The 17,992-nt window shown below is 45.6% G+C and overlaps 1 protein-coding gene across 10 annotated transcripts in view; it reads right to left on the minus strand.

The window, feature by feature from the left end:
* SLC35D4 (solute carrier family 35 member D4) overlaps positions 1-17,992 on the minus strand; it is a 146,305-nt gene that overhangs the window by 83,474 nt on the left and 44,839 nt on the right. For 9 of the 10 annotated variants that reach the window (XR_013525805.1, XR_013525803.1, XR_013525804.1 and 6 more), the window contains exons 5-8: positions 14,701-14,778; positions 7,079-7,104; positions 2,986-3,037; positions 669-717 (exon numbers count right to left, since the gene is read on the minus strand). Coding sequence is in view for 7 of the 10 variants with exons in the window: in XM_078347889.1 (XP_078204015.1) it covers positions 669-717; positions 2,986-3,037; positions 7,079-7,104; positions 14,701-14,778 (205 nt within the window). In the remaining 3 variants the exon portion in view is untranslated. The remainder of the gene's footprint in view (positions 1-668; positions 718-2,985; positions 3,038-7,078; positions 7,105-14,700; positions 14,779-17,992) is intronic. The other variant, XM_078347888.1, reaches the window with a different exon arrangement.

The raw sequence follows: 17,992 nt of genomic DNA on the forward strand, positions 1-17,992 counted from the left end.
TGACTTGAGCAGGCGAAATCCCAAGCCATGGGGAGTTCGTTCATATTGTCATGAAAAACAGGAAAGTATATTGGAAATTGAAACATTGGAGGAAAACTTGAAAATAGAAAACCAATCCAGACTTTAAACCAACAAAAATCAGAAGACAAAAAAAAAAAGAAAGAAAGAAAGAAAGAAAACCAATTCAGAAAATGCCCATTTAATTGTAAACTTCACACCTTGAATTTAATTTTCCTATTGTCCAAGGTCACCAAAAAGTGGGTATACCAATAAACTTCAATTATTCAAGTAAGTCTCCATTCCTCCCTCCCTCTCTCCCTCCCTCCCCTGTCTCTCTCTTTTTTTTTTTTTTTTTTTTGACAGGGTTTCACTCTTTTGCACAGGCTGGAGTGTGGTGGCATGATCATGGCTCCCGAAGCCTCGACCTCCCTGGGCTCAGGTGATCCTCCCACCTCAGCCTCCTGAGCAGCTGGGACAACAGGCATGTGCCACCATGCCTGGCTAATTTTTGTATTTTTTTTGTAGAGACGGGGTTTCTCAAGGTTGCCCAGGCTGGTCTCCAATTCCTGGGCCCAAGGCATCTGCCTGCCTTTGGCCTCCCAAAGTGCTGGGATTACAGGTATGAGTCACCATGCCCAGCCCTACGTAAGCATTCTTTTAAAACTTACCTACACAGAGTAAGTGAATTAGAGCCCAAAAATATCCATCTGGATCAAACTAGAACACAGAATTTAAAAAAAGAAAAAATGGTTATAAGTACAAGCAAACATGATCCAGTGTGGTCATCAGAAACCCTGTCAGCACCACAGTGCCAAGTGAGGGTCCCAAAACAGGACTCCTGGGGCCTTTCGTCAGTTCGTCGGTTCCCTCTTGTTCCTCACCCGGTTGCCCACAACATCTTCTTAACAGGACACTGCCTCAACACCCCATGCCCCATACTGCCATCCCACTGTGTTCAAATCCAATCTCACGATACCCTAAGACCTTTGTGACAAGCCCCCATCCACCCCTCTGTTGTATGTACAGCCCCCTGCTGTCCCATGTACAGCCCCCTGCTGTCCCTGAACAAGGATAACTTGCATTTTCCAAGCATGACTGCTGCCCCCTCGAACTCAGCTGAGGGGACCCTCTACCTCTTCTCTTATTATTCTCCATGGGACTTCGCATCATAGGACACATCCTATTTATTTCTTCCTTATTCATTTATCTGTCTCTATCTCCCCCTGCCCTCCCCTCTCCTAGATTGTACATTCCAGGGAGGCAGGAATTAGAACAGGGGTAGACACATAGCAGGTGTTCAATGAGGCTGGATCGCAGGATACTCATGACACTCCAGGACTGCCCTCACCTGCTTTCTTCTCCTGGCTAACTCCTCCTCATTCTTCCAGATTTAAGTCCTGCAAGCAGAGGCTGGCTCTAACATCAGAGAGATCTGCAATAAATTCTAAAATCCCCACTTATGTTAGCTGGTAACCTTGTAGGCCTCCTTATTCTATGCTATGAAATGGAGATAATAATGCTCCCACCCTTACAGAAATGTTATGAGATTTTAAATAACATAAGGCACAGAAAGCACTGGCACAGAGCCTGGCACACAGCAGGACCCTTTCATTGTGGTTACTCCTACTTCTCGAGGCCCCATGTCTTCTTAGGTGCTTCAGAGCCTCCTGTACCCCTGGCCTTCCTGTGTGATAATGATCTATTATCACAAATAGACTTGACTTGTGTCTGAGCAAAGATTAATTTTCCTGTTTGTGTCCCCAGACCCTGGCTCAGGGCCTGACACTTGATGGGGACCTAATAATGCTGGGGGAGAAAAGGAAGGAGAAGAAAGAAAGAAAGAAAGAAAGAAAGAAAAGAAAATAAAGAAAAGGAAGGAAGAAAGGAAGGAAACCCAGAAATAAGATGACTACTGGGGGTGAGGGTGGGTCCTCAGCACCTCATAAAGAAAATTCAACTTTAGCACAGGATAATAAAATAAAAATCGTTCTGCAGGCTGGGTGCAGTGGCTCACACCTGTAATACCAGCATCTTGGGAGGCTGAGGCAGGCGAATCACTTAAGGTCAGGAGTTCAAGAACAGCCTGGCCAAAATTGCGAAACCTCGTCTCTACTAAAATTACAAAAAATTAGGCTGGGTGCAGTGGCTCATGCCTGTAATCCCAGCACTTTGGGAGGCTGAGGCAGGTGGATCACCTGAAGTCAGGAGTTCGAGACCAGCCTGACCAACATGGAGAAACCCCATCTCTATTAAAAATACAAAATTAGCTGGGCATGGTGGCTCATGCCTGTAATCCCGGCTACTTGGGAGGCGGAGGCAGGAGAATTGCTTGAACCTGGGAAGCGGAGGTTGTGGTGAGCCAAGATCACATAATTGCACTCCAGCCTGGGCAACAAGAGTGAAATTCCGTCTCAGAAAAAAAAATACAGAAAATTAGTCAAGTGTGATGGTGGGTGCCTGTAATCCCAGCTACTCAGGAGGCTGAGGCAGGAGAATTGCTAGAACCCGGAGGGTGAAGGTTGCAGTGAGCTGATATCTCGCCACTGTACTCCAGCCTGGGCAATAGAGTGAGAATCTGTCTCAAAACAAAAAAAAAAAAAAAAAAAAAGACAAAAATCACTTTGCAGGAGATGAGGCCCTTGGGAGGAGAGGAAGTCAACTTTGCCTCCATACCTGAGGCTGGGGTAACTTGGGCGTTGGCTTGCAGGTTCACCAGGCATGGACAGAGGACAGATGGCAGGCACCACAGTGCCCAGGGGCCAGAGCTCTGCGATCACGATGGCTGCAGCCTTGAGGAGAAGGCAAAAGCCCAGGGAGAAGGTGTTGCCTGGGCCCAAGGCTATCCAGCCTGAAAGCTTTAGAATGCTTCCGCATAGGCCAGGTTACCCTGCTTCTACAAGGAAAGACTAGGAAATTCTGGTCAGACACCCAGGCTTCAGAGAATAAAAGACACTTTGAAGGCAAAATGAGTTCACCTGGACTTACCTGGGAGTCATTGAAGGGAAGGCATCCTGCTGCGGCCAGGAGGAAAAGGGCACTGTGGAGAGGGAGAAAAAACACCGCAGCTTCACCTTTCAACATCAAAGGTTTCCCCAAGGGGGTGGAGGTGAAATGCATCCTCTGGAGTGTGGATGAGCCACAGATCCTGCCAGACCAACTTGGTTCCTCTGTCCCTCCTCTGTGAACCTGATACCAGTGTAGTTTTCAGTTATGTGCTCTACTCATAAGCAGGCATTTCCTTCTCTGGACCTCAGCTAGCCATTTCCCAGAGTCGGGCATTTACAGGACATCTGCAAAACCACAGCTGCCTCACTCGAGGAAAACCGTGTGCCTGTGAAACATCTAATAAAACAAGCGTTTTTTTCAACTTCAGATCCCCAAAAATATACAAGTCAAAAACTGGGGAATCAGACCATAAATATGCCAATTTCAAAAAATGAAAACACTATGGAAATCACATTAAAATCCTTTGTGCACCCCCACAACCAAACGATCAAACTTACTACCACCAGTAATGAGGCAGATAGATCCACACTGTGTGCCTCTTGATATAAAACTCAGAAGGATACAACATGACTCGGGTGGTATTCCTGTCAAACATGTGGAGCGTGGATTGAACCACGAGGAGACACTGAAACAAACCAAACTTAGGGACAGTTCAGAAAACAACAGGCCTCCCCTATTCAAAAATGTGAAGGCAATGAAAGATAATAAAGAGCTGAGGAACTGTTCCAGATTAAAGGGTACAAAAGAGAGATAACATCTTTTTTTTTTTTTTTTATAGATGGAGTTTCGCTCTTGTTGCCCAGGCTGGAGTGCAATGGCATGATCTCAGCTCACTGCAACCTCCGCCTCCCAGGTTCAAGTGATTCTCCTGCCTCAGCCTCCCAAGTAGCTGGGATTATAGGCATACCACCATCCCTGGCTAATTTTGTATTTATAATAGAGATAGAGTTTCTCCATGTCACCATGCCTGGCCTAGATATCGTTAGGGGAAAAAAATGATATAAAAAATAATATTGTGCCAGTGCAGTGGCTCACACCTGTAATCCCAGCACTTTAGGAGGCCAAGGCAGGCAGATCACTTGAGTTCAGGAGTTCGAGCCCAGCCTGGCCAATATGGTGAAACCCCATTTCTACTAAAAAGACAAAAATTAGCTAGGAGTGGTGGCACATGCCTATAGTTCCAGCTACTCAGGAGGCTGAGGCAGGAGAATCATTTGAACCTGGGAGACGAAGGTTACAGGGTGCCAAGATGGCGCCACTGCACTCCAGACTGGGTACCAGAGTGAGACTCCATCTCAAAAAAAAAAAAAGATACTATTGTGATAACTGGCAAAATTTGAACATGGATTCAATACTAAATAATAATATCAGATCAGACGTTATTTTCTACATTCAATAATTGCACTTTGGGTATCTAAGGGATTGTTTTTAGGAGACACAGTTTGAGGTAGTTGGGAGTAGATTCATGACCTCTACAACTTATTCTCAAATAATTCAGAAAAAATAAGAGCAAGAATAATACCTACATTATCATATGTTTAATGTGATATTTATATGTGTGTGTGTGTGTGTGTATACACACATTGAGGTAGCAAGAAAGCAAATGCAAAAAATGTTACCAATGGGTGAATCTAGGTGAAGAATGCATGGGAGTTCACTGGAATATTCTTGCTACCTTTCCGTAGGTTTAAAGTTCCCCTTGTAAAACATTTTATTAGAAAAATCTCTTATACATACTAAAATATTCACAGATGAAATACTAAGATGCCTGGAATAAATACTGAAGCAAGGCAGTGGGTGGGGCCAGAAGCTGAAAATGGCTAAAGCTGGGCACTGGGTGCACAGGACTTCATTCATGACATTATTCTGTTTACTCTGATATATATTTAGAAATTTCCACAATAAAGCAATTTTCGAAAATTCTTGCACAGAAAGTAACATTGCCAAACCCAGATATTTTCAGGAAGCGATCCTCACTCATTAGAAAGTCAACTTGGAGCTGGTTCAGTAATCCCTGGTTTACAGCCTATTCCTTCTGAGTTTCATATGCCAAAAGCTCTTGCCTCTAGCTTTCCCCACCCTCTCTTTGTAAAAGAAGGCACCAGAAAGCACAAAACCCAAATTATCACTTAGTCTCTTTCCTCTTTCCATTTTATAGAGGCAACATATATATAGTGTCCCTTGACTACTGACTATTCCATCAGGCAGCATACACAAAAGATCAAAGGCATGAAAGAAAGCACCGAATACAATGTTTTCACTCTCAGGGAAGTTTGCCATATGTCACCTTCTACCAACATATATTCTGCATTCTACATAGAGACTACATGTTTTTTATATGCACACATAGACATATATATGTAACACACAACAACTCATGTGTAATCTTAGTAAACTGAAAACAGGGATGCTGATCAATTCTGACAGTCCTCATTGCTGTAACCATGTGTAGTTGTCCAGTGTACCCAACGGACCAGCACTGACTGGCTGGGCCAGGGGCAGGAGGACTAGAAGAGGGACCCTCAGAGCTGGGGCCCCACAGCCTTGGGAAGGTCAGGACAACATGTGGCAGCCTGAGGCTCAGGACACTCCTCTACCCCAGCCCGCCCACTCCTATAGCCTTGCTGTCTTCCAAGGTACCCCAACACACAAATGACCTAGAGAAGAATCCAAAGCAAAAGTGGGGTAAGAGGAGGGAAGACTGTCATGGGAGCTTCCTGGGCCTGCCTAGGAAAAGACAGGTTTTAGGGTGGGAGGAGAAGAGAATCCTGATGGGTTTGGTGTCTACCTATAGTTAAAGGCTTTAGAGAAGAGGATGCTTCCCCATCTATGGGGAAGGAGCATCAGAGATCCCCCCAAACAGATAACCTCTTGAGGTTGTGGAAGACGAGGGATGCCCAAGGGTGAGACAGCTGCCTGCCTTCCCTCCCAAGCAGCACCTGATTGAATCAGGTATTATGAGCTTTACTGCCTCTCTTTGACAGCTGCTAATCTCCTTTTAAGCAGGAGGGTAAGTCCTGAAGTTTGATTTTGTCTTGTTCTTTCAAGGTGCAACCTGTAATAAAGGAATAAAAGGAGGGTGGGGGATTGGATGAAAGCCCAGAAATATCTGCAGCAGAAATCCTAAATCCACCTATCAAAGCACCTCTGTTGGTTTTCTGTCTCCAGAACTCAGCTGCTTGGCCTGCAGAGGAAGCGGGAAGCAGTCAGATGCAAGGCACCCAGGTTACAATTCCAATGCTGCAGGCACCAGGGTCTGCAGGAGAAAACAGCCTGGTTTACGCTCCAGCTGAGGAAACTGAGGCACAGAGGACGAGGAAAGCTGCCCGTGATCACCCTGCTATGGCCCAGGACTGCAGTTCAGACCCAAGGACTCCCAGGCTGGTGCTTCTTCCACCACGGAAAATATTAAAGACCAAATAGACTATAAACATTACTTTTAAATTTTGAAGTCGTTTCCATGTTTTTCATTTTCATTCTCCATCACTATCACACAACTATTAGTAAGGTTTTGGGCATCAATGACTGAAATCTAGCCCAGGTTGGTTCCAATACTTTCTCTTTTGAAATAAAATATTTCAGAAAGAAAAGAGAAACACAGGAAATTTTAGACTAAGACACAAATTAGAGATACAGGAATGATTGTAATAAATTATTCTGCCACCTTCCACAGTGTGAATCTTCAACAGTTCATCATCCAAGTTGAAATTAGGTTAAATCTTTTTTTTTTTTTTTTTGAGACAGAGTCTTGCTCTGTCGCCAGGAGCCAGGCTGGAGTGCAGTGGGGCAATCTCAGCTCACTGCAATCTCTGCCTCCTGGGTTCAAGCAATTCTCCTGCCTCAGCCTCCCGAGTAGCTGAGACTACAGGCGCACGCCACCAAGCCCAGCTAATTTTTGTATTTTTTAGTAGAGACGGGGTTTCACCATGTTGGCCAGGATGGTCTTGATCTCTTGACCTTGTGATCCACCCTCCTTGGCCTCCCAAAGTGCTGGGATTACAAGCGTAAGCCACCGCACCTGGCTGGTTAAATTTTATATTAGGGCTTTTTGCGGAGAGGACAGTAAACTTACCTACAGATCTTTGCAGGAGATGTTTTCTGTATAAAAATAAAGAAACATACCATTAGACTTCTAAAACTTTTAAAATTCCTCTTAAAAGGAAACACTTTGATCAAGAGGCAAACAAATTATGAGTCGATTTATCAAGGGCTTAACAGCTTGCTGCACTTTAGTATTTACTGAGGCTTTTTCTGCTTGGACCAAATGAAGGATGACTCAAAATTCCAAGTTGAGTCACTTCAGCAAAGTACTTTCACCATCAGAATGATGTTTACTCGTGAAAAACAAAATGACACTGGGGCCCTGTCTTCAAAAATCTTACACATTAAGATGTGGAGAGAGAAAGAAATAGATGAAACCTGTATTTTAAAAAGTAATTAAGCCCTTGTTCTCTCTCTCTCATCTATCTATCTGTCTGTCTGTCTGTCTGTCTGTCTATCTATCTATCTACCTATCTAATCTCACTCTGTTGCCCTGGCTGGAGTGCAGTGACATGATCATTGTAACCTCAAACTCCTGGGCTCAAGCAATCCTCCCACCTCAGCCTCCTGAGTAGCTAGGACTACAGGCATGCACCACCATGTATGGCTAATCTTTTTGTTTGTTTGTTTTTAATTTTTGTAGCAGCAGGATCTCGCTATGTTGCCAAGTGGTATTGAATTCCTGGCCTCAAGTGATTCTCCTGCCTCATCCTCCTAAAGCACTGGGATTACAGGCATGAGCCACTGCACCCAATCTCAACTTCTATTCTAGTTCTGTCTCTTTAAATATTCCATTCACGAATCCAGCTGACTCTGAGCAGTCCTAAAAACTATCTGGTGTGATATGAAAATTAAAAAACAGAGAAGGGACATTTTGCTCCACCCCAAGAGAAAAGGGGAAAAAAAGGTGGGCTGGGGAAATACAAACTTGGCATTTGAACTACCTGAAATGAAGAAATCCTGCTTTGGACTCTACCCTTATCAACTCCTTTTGATGAGTCCGTTTAAGGAAATCAGGTCTTTGTACTGAGAAGTAATTTGTACATGTTAACAGAGAGTAACACATTAGCAGAGGGTAACACAGATTTTTCTATATTTGATAGAGGAAACAAACAGGTACGATTAATCTTTTGATTAATTCTAAGCACTTCAGCAAGATTATTCTGCTAGTTGGGAACAAACTACAATTTTTGATGCCAGTTCAGGCAGTGTGAAGTATAAACATCTTGTTTAGAAGTAAAGCACTGACAAGAGAAAATGCGGCTCACTACAAAGGCTACCTTCAGTTTTCATGTGTGCCGAAACAATCAAGTTTCCCCTGATTCAATGAACAGATTCTATTTGTGTACAAAGCTGTGGCTTGCATCTTTAAACTCTAATCTTGACCTTGGTCCAACCCTACCTCTGCAGAGCACAGAACACGAGGCCAACCGTGCTGTACTGCCACCTGCTGGGAGGTTTGCCCTTAAGAACCAAAAGGAGGAGGGCAAAGGTGATTTGGCTAACACCTGCATCACTGCCCCCATACAGTAAATGTGTTATTAAAAAACTTTTTTTTTTTTTTTTGAGACAGAGTCTTGCTCTGTCACCCAGGCTCCTCTGCCTCCTGGGTTCAAGCGATTCTCCTGCCTCAGCCTCCAAGTAGCTGGGATTACAGGTGTGCACCACCACACCCAGCTAATTTTTATATTTTTTGTGGAGACGAGGTTTTGCCATGTTGGCCAGGCTGGTCTCGAACTCATGGCCTCAAGTGATCTGCCCACCTTGGCCTTCCAAAGTGCTGGGATTACAGGCGTGAGCCATCACGCCCAGCAGTTACTCAAAAATTGAGCTAAACATAACCAAAACCTCAATAGCCTGGTGTAAGAGCAGAAATGGAGAGGAGGGACTAAAGGGATGCTCTTCCCCTTCCATGAATAGCAATGTTCACCCAGGAACTTCCAGGGCTAACGTTTCAGGCCAAAAGAGCCGGCCCCTTCCATGGAGGGGAGTAAAACGGCACAGATCTTGAGATACAGAGAGTAAAAACAGGCAATATGTTCATTACTTAGCTCCTTCTCCCAGGGTTCCGGATATGGCTGAGTCCATGGCAGGCATTTTCCTTTTCAGGATCCTCAGTCCAAAATAATCTAGCAACAAGTCCTACTGAAGTCTCAGGGTTTAGAATGGGTTAATGTAACTCCTCAAAAGTCATGCTGCCAAAGGGCCAGGCATGGTGGTTCATGCCTGTAATCCCAGCACTTTGGGAGGCTGAGGCAGGCAGATCACTTGAGGTCAGGTGTTCAAGACCAGCCTGGCTAACATGGCAAAATCCCATGTCTACTAAAAACACCAAAAATTAGCCAGGCATGGTGGTGCATGCCTGTAATCTCAACTACTTGTGAGGCTGAGGCAGGAAAATCGCTTGAACCGGGAGGTGGGGATGCAGTGAGTGGAGATCGCACCACTGCACTCCAGCCTGGGCGACAGGGCGAGGCTCTGTCTCAAAAAAAAAAAAAGTCGTGCTGCCAAAATTAACAATAGATAGCTGACATTCCTCTGAGTTAACTAGCTGAACTGCGAGGGCTACTCACTCTGCCAGGTGTGGTTCTAAGGGCTCTACATGGATTGAATCGTTTAATCCTGGGGTAAGTAACAGTCATGGGTTCTATGATACAGAGGAGGATAGTGGAGGCACTGAGGAATGAGGGAAGCTGCCCACCGCCTGCCTGCCAGTCCTGCAGTGTCACCCCTGCTGGCCTCCTTAGCCACCACTTGATGCCCCCTCTGCCTGCCTGACAAGGAGAGCCCTTTCTCCCTGTCAAACTGCAAAGTCCCTTCCCATCCTCCCTGACTCAGCTCAAATCTCACCACTAGGGAAGCTTTCCTTGCTCCTCCCATGCCGACTTACTGGAGCTCACCTGCTGGCCCACCCATGCCCTGTTCCAGCCCAAGTGTACAGGCCAGCCCCTCCATTCAACTCTGGGTTAAGGCTAAGAAATGCATCTCCTGGGGCCCAGCGCAGTGGTTCACGCCTGTAATCCCAGCACTTTGGGAGGCCAAGGCAGGCAGATCACAAGGTCAAGAGATCAAGACCATCCTGGCTAACACTGTGAAACCCCGCCTCTACTAAAAATACAAAAAATTAGCCAGGTGTGGTGGCACGCACCTATGGTTCCAGCTACTCAGGAGGCTGAGGTAGGAGAATCGCTTGGACCCGGGAGGCGGAGGTCGCGGCGAGCGGAGATTGCGCCACTGCACTCCAGCCTGGGCGACTTAGTGAGACATCGTCTCAAAAAAAAAGAAGAAATGTGTCTCCTATATCTCTGCAGCTTTAGGCCTAGCAAAATGTTTGACATTTCATAGGTACTTGACAAATGCTGAACAAATGAATAAACAAATAGGAGTATTCTAATATTAAACTGTAATAAATAAGTCTGCAAGGTAGTTAAATTAATTCCTCTAGCCATGCATCGCCTTACAGTCAAACTGTATGTGTGTGTGTGCATGAATACACAAAGACCTTGTTGTGGATGGTGAAAATGAACTCTACGGGTCCAGATAGTTTACTTTCATAATCTGGGAATGAAGTCTCAAGGAGGTCAACTTTTACTCTCCAAAACTGATTCCAGTAAAATCTACACCCAGTAGACAAAATACTACTAGTTGTAACATTTAACAGTCTTTGAGGTGGCGTCAAGTGTGTTCCTGATGATAAGGGATTACTTCATCAAGGCTCCTAGCTGTATCATCAAGAACATATCACAGCAGCATCATGGAGCAGATTTTAACCCTAAACTGCTAAAAACCACCTACAATTCTATAAATAGGGAATGGCCAACACACGTTTCAACCAATGTGGATGACAGCCTGAAGAGGAATATCTGACAAACTGTAAAATGGAAAGACAGAATGTAACTTACATTCATGTAAATACATCCATATACGTGCATAGGAAAAAAGTCTGAAAGAATAGAGTGGTTTCAGCTGGGTGTGGTGGCTCACGCCTGTAATCATAGCACTTTGGGAGGCCGAGGCAGGCAGATCAGGAGGTCAGGAGTTCGAGACCAGCCTGACCAACACGGTGAAACCCCATCTCTACTAAAAATGCAAAAATTAGCCAGGCATGGTGGTGCCTATGACCCCAGCTACTTAGGAGGCTGAGGCAGGAGAATCACTTGAACCTGAGAGGCGGAGGTTGCAGTGAGCCAAGATCACACCACTGCCTTCAAGTCTGGCAATAGAGCAAGACTCCGTCTCACAAAAAAATAGAATCGTTTCTTCAGAGAAGTAGAAACAGTTGATTTCTGGGTTTTTAGAGTCAGGGTCTCACTTTTGCTGAGGCTGTTGCAGTGGCACAATCATGGCTTCCCACAGCCTCAAACTCCCGGCCTCAAGTGATCCTCCTGCCTTGGCCTCCCAAAGCTTTTAGATTACAGGCATGAGCCACTGTGCCTGGCCTCCCTCTGTATTTTCTACAACATCTTAAATCTTCTTAGACTTATAAAGGAGAGAACGGTTTAATAACTAAAAAAAAAAAAAAAAAGTTACCCACTCACTTTTTTTCTAGTTTGTCCTGACAAGAAATGATGTTTTGTGTTAGTGATGAAATGAAGTTGAACATTCAATATCTTATGGTGTTCATTCAGTTATTTCCAAGGTCAGGGCCTCTCAGACAGACATTTGCCCTGCTCTCCAGAATGGAAGAGGTCCCCTGCTGGATGGAAACATCCCTAAAAGACTTTCTAACCCTGAGTCTTACAGTCACCCTCGTCTACAGGCTCTGACCTGCCCATCAGGAAGCAAAACCCTGTGCAGATGCCTTGATCTTGTCCCTAGACCAGGTAAATCTTCATTTCTAAATTCATAAGGAAGTATCCTGGGTGGGCATGGTAGCTCACGCCTGTAATCCTAGCACTCCAGAGGGCTGAGGAGGGCTAATCACGAGGTCAGGAGTTTGAAACTAGCCTGACCAACATGGAGAAACCCCATCTCTAGTAAAAATACAAAAAATTAGCTGGGCATGGTGGCAGACGCCTGTAATCCCAGCTATTTGGGAGGCTGAGGCAGAAGAATTACTTGAACCAAGGAGGTAGAAGTTGCAGTGAGTAGAGATCATGTCACTGCACTCCAGCCTGGTGACGACAGTGCAAGACTCTGTCTCAAAAAATAAAAAAGAAGAAAGAATCCCTTTGGAGAATATAAAGCCTTTCTGGAATTTGCACAGGTCAGGTTCCCAGGGCTAAGCAACTCTCAGAGAGGTTCTGCCCCTGAACCTCAGTGACCATTTAGTGATTCTTTAACTCAGTCCCAGGGCTCAGGGAAGCTGGCCTGAGACATGGGGAAAATAATGCAGTATCTCCCCTAAGACACCATTGATTGTAAAACTTCCACTTATTTTATGTACTAGAAAGAAAGAAAAAGAAACTACACCAGGTCACATCACTGATTTTAAGAGCTTTCCCACTGTAGATATTGGATGAAAATGTGAAAGGAAAGAAGCACATGCTAGAACTGATGGACTATGGAAACTGCATGATGGTGCTATAAGTCAAACGTCGGAGATAGGTGTCCATCCAGGGAACTCTCCAGCCGCAGAGACCAGCCCAAGTGCTGAGAGGCCTCCACCTCCCAGCCTTGGCGGTGGGACTGCCAAATAGAAAACCACAACTGTCTAAGCCCAGGGCTACTCACTCGAGGCCCTGCCCAAGGCTCAGGGGATCAAGTTCTTCTTCTTCAGTCCCGGCCAGGCAGCCTGGAGAAGATGAGGGTTGAACTAGGGTGGAGGAGGCACAGACTTGGTAACAGGCTGGATGTGGTGGGGAGGGGATACGAGGAGTCCCACGAGCCTCCTAGGTTTCTGACTTGAGGATGATGACCAGGATAGGAGCTACCAAGTGAAAAGCAGGTCTGGAGAAACAGATCAGTTTCATTTCAGATGCCTGGGGAGAACCACAGCACAGCAAGCCCCTGGGTGCTGCAGGGGAGCTGAGCTCAACAGTGAGGTCTGGGCTGGAGATGGAGACTTGCGGGTCCTCTATGAATAGAAGGTGGCTGGCGCGATGGTTGTGGACGAGATTTTCTAGAAAGTGTGTGGCATAAAGAAACAGCCCAGAGAGACCCTGAAGAGGCAGACAAAAAGGAAGAGAAAGACAGATTAAGGAAAAGCCCAAGACCCAGGAAGGGAACCAAGCAAGAAGTGGGCATGGAGGCCAAGGGGGCCCAGAGAGGCTGGGGAGAAAGGAGGGGGGGCAATCATGGAAACAGACATGATGAGTTGCACAGATGAAGCCGCCAGTGCCTAGCCGGGGCAGTCCAGTCTCAGGGGAATGGTGCGGGGGAAGCAGGAGCAACAGAAGGTGACAGGGACAAGAGGGCAGGGACAACACCAAGCGTGGCTCGTGCTTGGAAGGAGAGCCTACCCTCTCCTCAGTGCACTGGTACCACCAAGCATGTTTATGGGCCCAGAAAACTAAGCCAACAGCGAGAGAGAGGCTCACAGTATAGGAGAGAGGAGAGGTGACTGACAGAGCCACCTCCAAGGAGTGGTGGGATGACAGAGGGAGATCGGGTTTGGCCATGGGCTCCCTTCCTGCACACCTGTAAACATGTGGCCTGAGGTGGACAGCTGGCCTCTCTATAGTTTAGAAGTTCCAAAAATTGGGCAGGGTGTGATGTTTAACACCTGTAATTCCAACACTTTTGGGGGCTGACGCAGGAGGAGGATCATTTGAGCGTAGGAGTTGAAGAAAAGCCTAGGCAACATAGCAAGACCCTACTCTACAAATAAAAATTTAAAAGTAGCTGGGTACAGTGACTCATGCCTGTGGTCCCAGCTGCTCAGGAGGCTGGGCAGAAAGATCACCTGACACCAGGAATTTGAGGCTGCAGGGAGCTATCGGTGTGCCATTGCACTCGAGCCTGGGCAACAGAGCAACACCCTGTCTCCAAAATAAAAATAAATTGAAATGTTCCAAAAATTGGTATGAAGCCAAACTAGCAAATTCCAGGAAAAAAAAAACACTCCCAAAAGCAAGATCATATTAAAACCACCTCTAATAACATTACTAATCGTTGCTGATGTGCAGAACACCTACTGTGTGCCAAAACAGCTGGAAACACTCACTTAACAGGGGTAGTTGCTGAGTCCTTCAAAAAACAAGGACCGTGCAAGGTAGTAATAATGACACTGCCTTGTTCAAGCTGGTGTTATTATTACCACCTTGCACAGATGGAGGCCTGGAAGATGAAGGAGCTTGTTCTAGCTGGTATGAGGTATAGCTGGGATTGCAGAGAAAAGCAAATTTCCCTGGGCTGGGCTAGTGCCGCACTACCCTGTGTGAAAATGTGTTACACCTTGTCCTGTGGTGCTGGATTGGCTGGGGACGGGAATGCTTCCCCACCAGGCCCACGGCAAACTCTAGTCTCCCAAGGGTCTGGGTCAGCCTGCCCTGGAGATGAGCTCTGTTCCCATCAACAATATTCCCACATATGTCTGGTGAATTGCAGCAAAGTCCAAACTGTGTCCCATGATATCAGTGACCACTGTCAGGCAGTCTTTCCTGGAGACTGGTGGCAGGAAAAGGCAGACACTAATCTGGACCATAAAAAGAAAAGTGCTTCTTTGAAATTTGAAACAAGGAAGTAACACTAGCATTTTGCATGATCGTTTACCTCTTTCCGAAAACACTTCTGGTACCCACAGATGATAACTTCAGCTACATTATGCAAAGTGAGAAACACAGGAATGGCCTGAAAGAAAACAGAACAAGAAGCATAAAAATATTTTCTTCAATCTCATAACCACGTGGTTCTTGGTTTTTTGCTTAAAAATAATGAGCTGTGGAAACTTTTGGCATTCACATTTATAATCACTCCAGCAAAGACTTCTGCGTGGATTAGCGCCCTTTGCGGCAGTATTTCTCTCGGTGGGTGGATGCAAAGGTTCCCCTCCTATAGGCATTCTCATCAACAAACAGGTAAGTCTCCTGTGTGTCAGGCACTGTGTCAGGTGCAGGGAACACATCCCATGAAAGGTGGACACGGCCCCTCAGGTGAGAGCTCAGAGGGGGCAAGCAGAAAAGTGCGCCCAGCCCAGCACGCGGAGAGCAAGCTTTCTTGGAGGAAGAAAGGCCAAGAAAACTTGGACTTCAAAGGGAAGTGAAGGAATGAGAACTGAATCATGAAGCGGCATGGGCCAAACAGAGTGAGGAGGTAGCAAAGTGTCACACCAAGGTCCGGAGAAGCGGATCCAGCTTCTCTGGGGAACGGGAAGAAGTGGGGCACGGTGGTCCACAATGAGGAAGAGAGGAGCAAGGGACAGAAAGATAGAGAGGTATTCCCAGGACACACTGGGAAAAAGGATGGTTCTGAGGGCCCCCAGAACCAGTGAGGAGTTTGAAAGCTGACCATGACATGATCTGCATGTTTAGAGGAACTCAGACTGCAGGGTGGAGGGCAGGAGGCAGAGTGGGCTGCAAAAGTCTAGGGGTGCCATAGGATGAAAAATGGCCCCCTAAAAGACATCCACATCCCAATCCCTGGGACCTGTGAATTTTGTCTGATATGGCAATAAGAGGTCTTTGCAAATGTGAGTAAATTGAAGATCTTGAGACAGGCAGATTCTCCTGGATTACTGGGTGATCCCTAAATGCAATCACACGTATCCTTATAAGAGGAGGCAGGGATGTGACAAGCACAGAGGAGGGGCAATGTGACCACAGAGGCAGACAGTGGAGTGATGGAGCCACAAGCTGGGCAATGCCGTGGCCACCGGAAGCTGAAAGAGGCAAGGAACAGACCCTCACCTAGAGGCTCAGGACCGGGCGAAGCCCTGCCCACACCTTGATTTCAGACTTCTGGCCTCCAGAACTGTGAGGGATACATTTCTGTCATTTTAAGTCACCCAAGTATGTGGTAATTTATCACAGTAGCCCCAGAAACTAACACACGGAAGGACAGGATGGTGACCTAAACTTGGTAGTGGCAGTGAAGATGGAGGAAAGGGGCCACATCGAAGAAATATTTAGTAATGTTTCAGTAATTTAGAACTGAAGCAAATGTTTGAATAACTGGATAAACTCTCACAAAAGAAATGGGAGGAGAAAATATAAAAAATGTAACAGCGTATTATTATGTACACTTCACATTTCCCATTGCTGGGACATTTGTTAAGAGTGGCATTCTCTCCTAATGGATAGGTAACCTTGACAGGGTAAGGGGGAAGAATGAGGAGGAGAGGAATTCTGTTGTTTTAGGTTTTTGTTTGTTTTTGTTTTTGTCTTTTTTGAGACAGAGTCTTACTCTGTTGCCGGGGCTGGAGCGCACACAGTGGCGCCATCTTGGCTCACTACTACCTCCCTCTCCCGGGTTGAAGCGGTTCTCCTGCCTCAGCCTCCCTAGTAGCTGGTACTACAGGTGCCTGCCAGAACTCCTGGCTTATTTTCGTATTTTTTTAGTAGAATCAGGTTTCGCCATGTTGGCCAGACTGGTCTTGAACTCTTGGCCTCAAGTGATCCACCTGCCTCGGCCTCCCAAAGTGCTGGGATGACAGGCATGAGCCACTGCCCCTGGCCTATTATCTTTCTTGTTGATAATGATACCAATGCTTCCTGGAAGGCAAAAAATAAGAATAAGAACACCGGTTTTATCATCACTCTGGGCTCCAGCTCCACCACCTGCTAGTGGGGCAAGGTATGCATCCAAACTTGTGTTTCCTCCTCTGTAAAGCAGGGATAACAATACCCCATAGCTTGGAGCTGCCAAGTGGGATGACCCAAATACTACAGGTTAAGGACCTTAATGAATGGCTCAGGAGGACTGCACAAAGGGTGTCAATATCACTAACTGGTAGCCCACCCTCAGCAGGCTCTGCAGAGGATCAGCTTGGGTAAATTGCTCCCATTTAGAGGACCTGCTTCAAAATTATGCTGCTCTCCTACTTTCAGATAAATTTATTCTTTATCTTTGTGGAGGACATATTTTCACCTTGTTTTTAAAACTTCTATGGCTTTATATAGCTGTGCCATTTTAGTAATCTGTTCTAACTCACACTGTTTCATTTCTGAGCTCTTGCCTTACATTTTTCTTACCTTTTTAAAAAAACATTTTCTATTTTTATCTTTCATTAAAAGTTCAACTCAAGGCCGGGCACGGTGGCTCAAGCCTGTAATCTCAGCACTTTGGGAGGCCGAGGCAGGTGGATCACGAGGTCAAGAGATCAAGACCATCCTGGTCAACATGGTGAAACCCCGTCACTACTAAAAATACAAAAAATTAGCTGGGCATGGTGGTGCGTGCCTGTAATCCCAGCTACTCCGGAGGCTGAGGCAGGAGAATTGCCTGATCCCAGGAGGCGGAGGTTGCGGTGAGCCGAGATCTCGCCATTGCACTCCAGCCTGGGTAACAAGAGCAAAACTCCGTCTCAAAAAAAAAAAAAAAAAAAAGTTCAACTCAAATTGTTTTTTTCTTTTAAAATGAAACTATTTTAGTTTCTATTTTTTTCATTTATTTTTGTGTTTCTTTTTATGCCTCTTAAATTTTTAGATTGTAAGTTATTTTTTATGTCTATTAAGATTATTAAAGAGATATATATTTTAAAGTGTGGCTTTCTGCAATAGGCCCATGTTTGCCAGACTTGGGTCCTGGTCTTCCAATTCTTGGCTTGAAAGGACAGCAAAAAAAAAATCTTGGACAGGTTAATCACATGACACATGAAAGCTAATATTAAAGTGGGGCTGGATCTGATCCAATTAAGACCTTATGTAAATGTTCTTTTCTTCCTTGGCTATAAAATCAGTAACGAGATCAGATTTAGAACTGAGATTACGGAATTCTAGGCCCAACTTTAGACTTCAAGGAGGCTTAATTTTCTCAATTATAGGACCTGGAGGCTGTTTTCTCAATCTTCCTAGGTCCTTACTCTGATCAGATTCTAGAAAAGGAACTATTTATACATGTAGAATTC

This window comes from Callithrix jacchus, chromosome 13 (genome assembly GCF_049354715.1).
Source record: "Callithrix jacchus isolate 240 chromosome 13, calJac240_pri, whole genome shotgun sequence".
Lineage (NCBI taxonomy): Eukaryota > Metazoa > Chordata > Mammalia > Primates > Cebidae > Callithrix > Callithrix jacchus.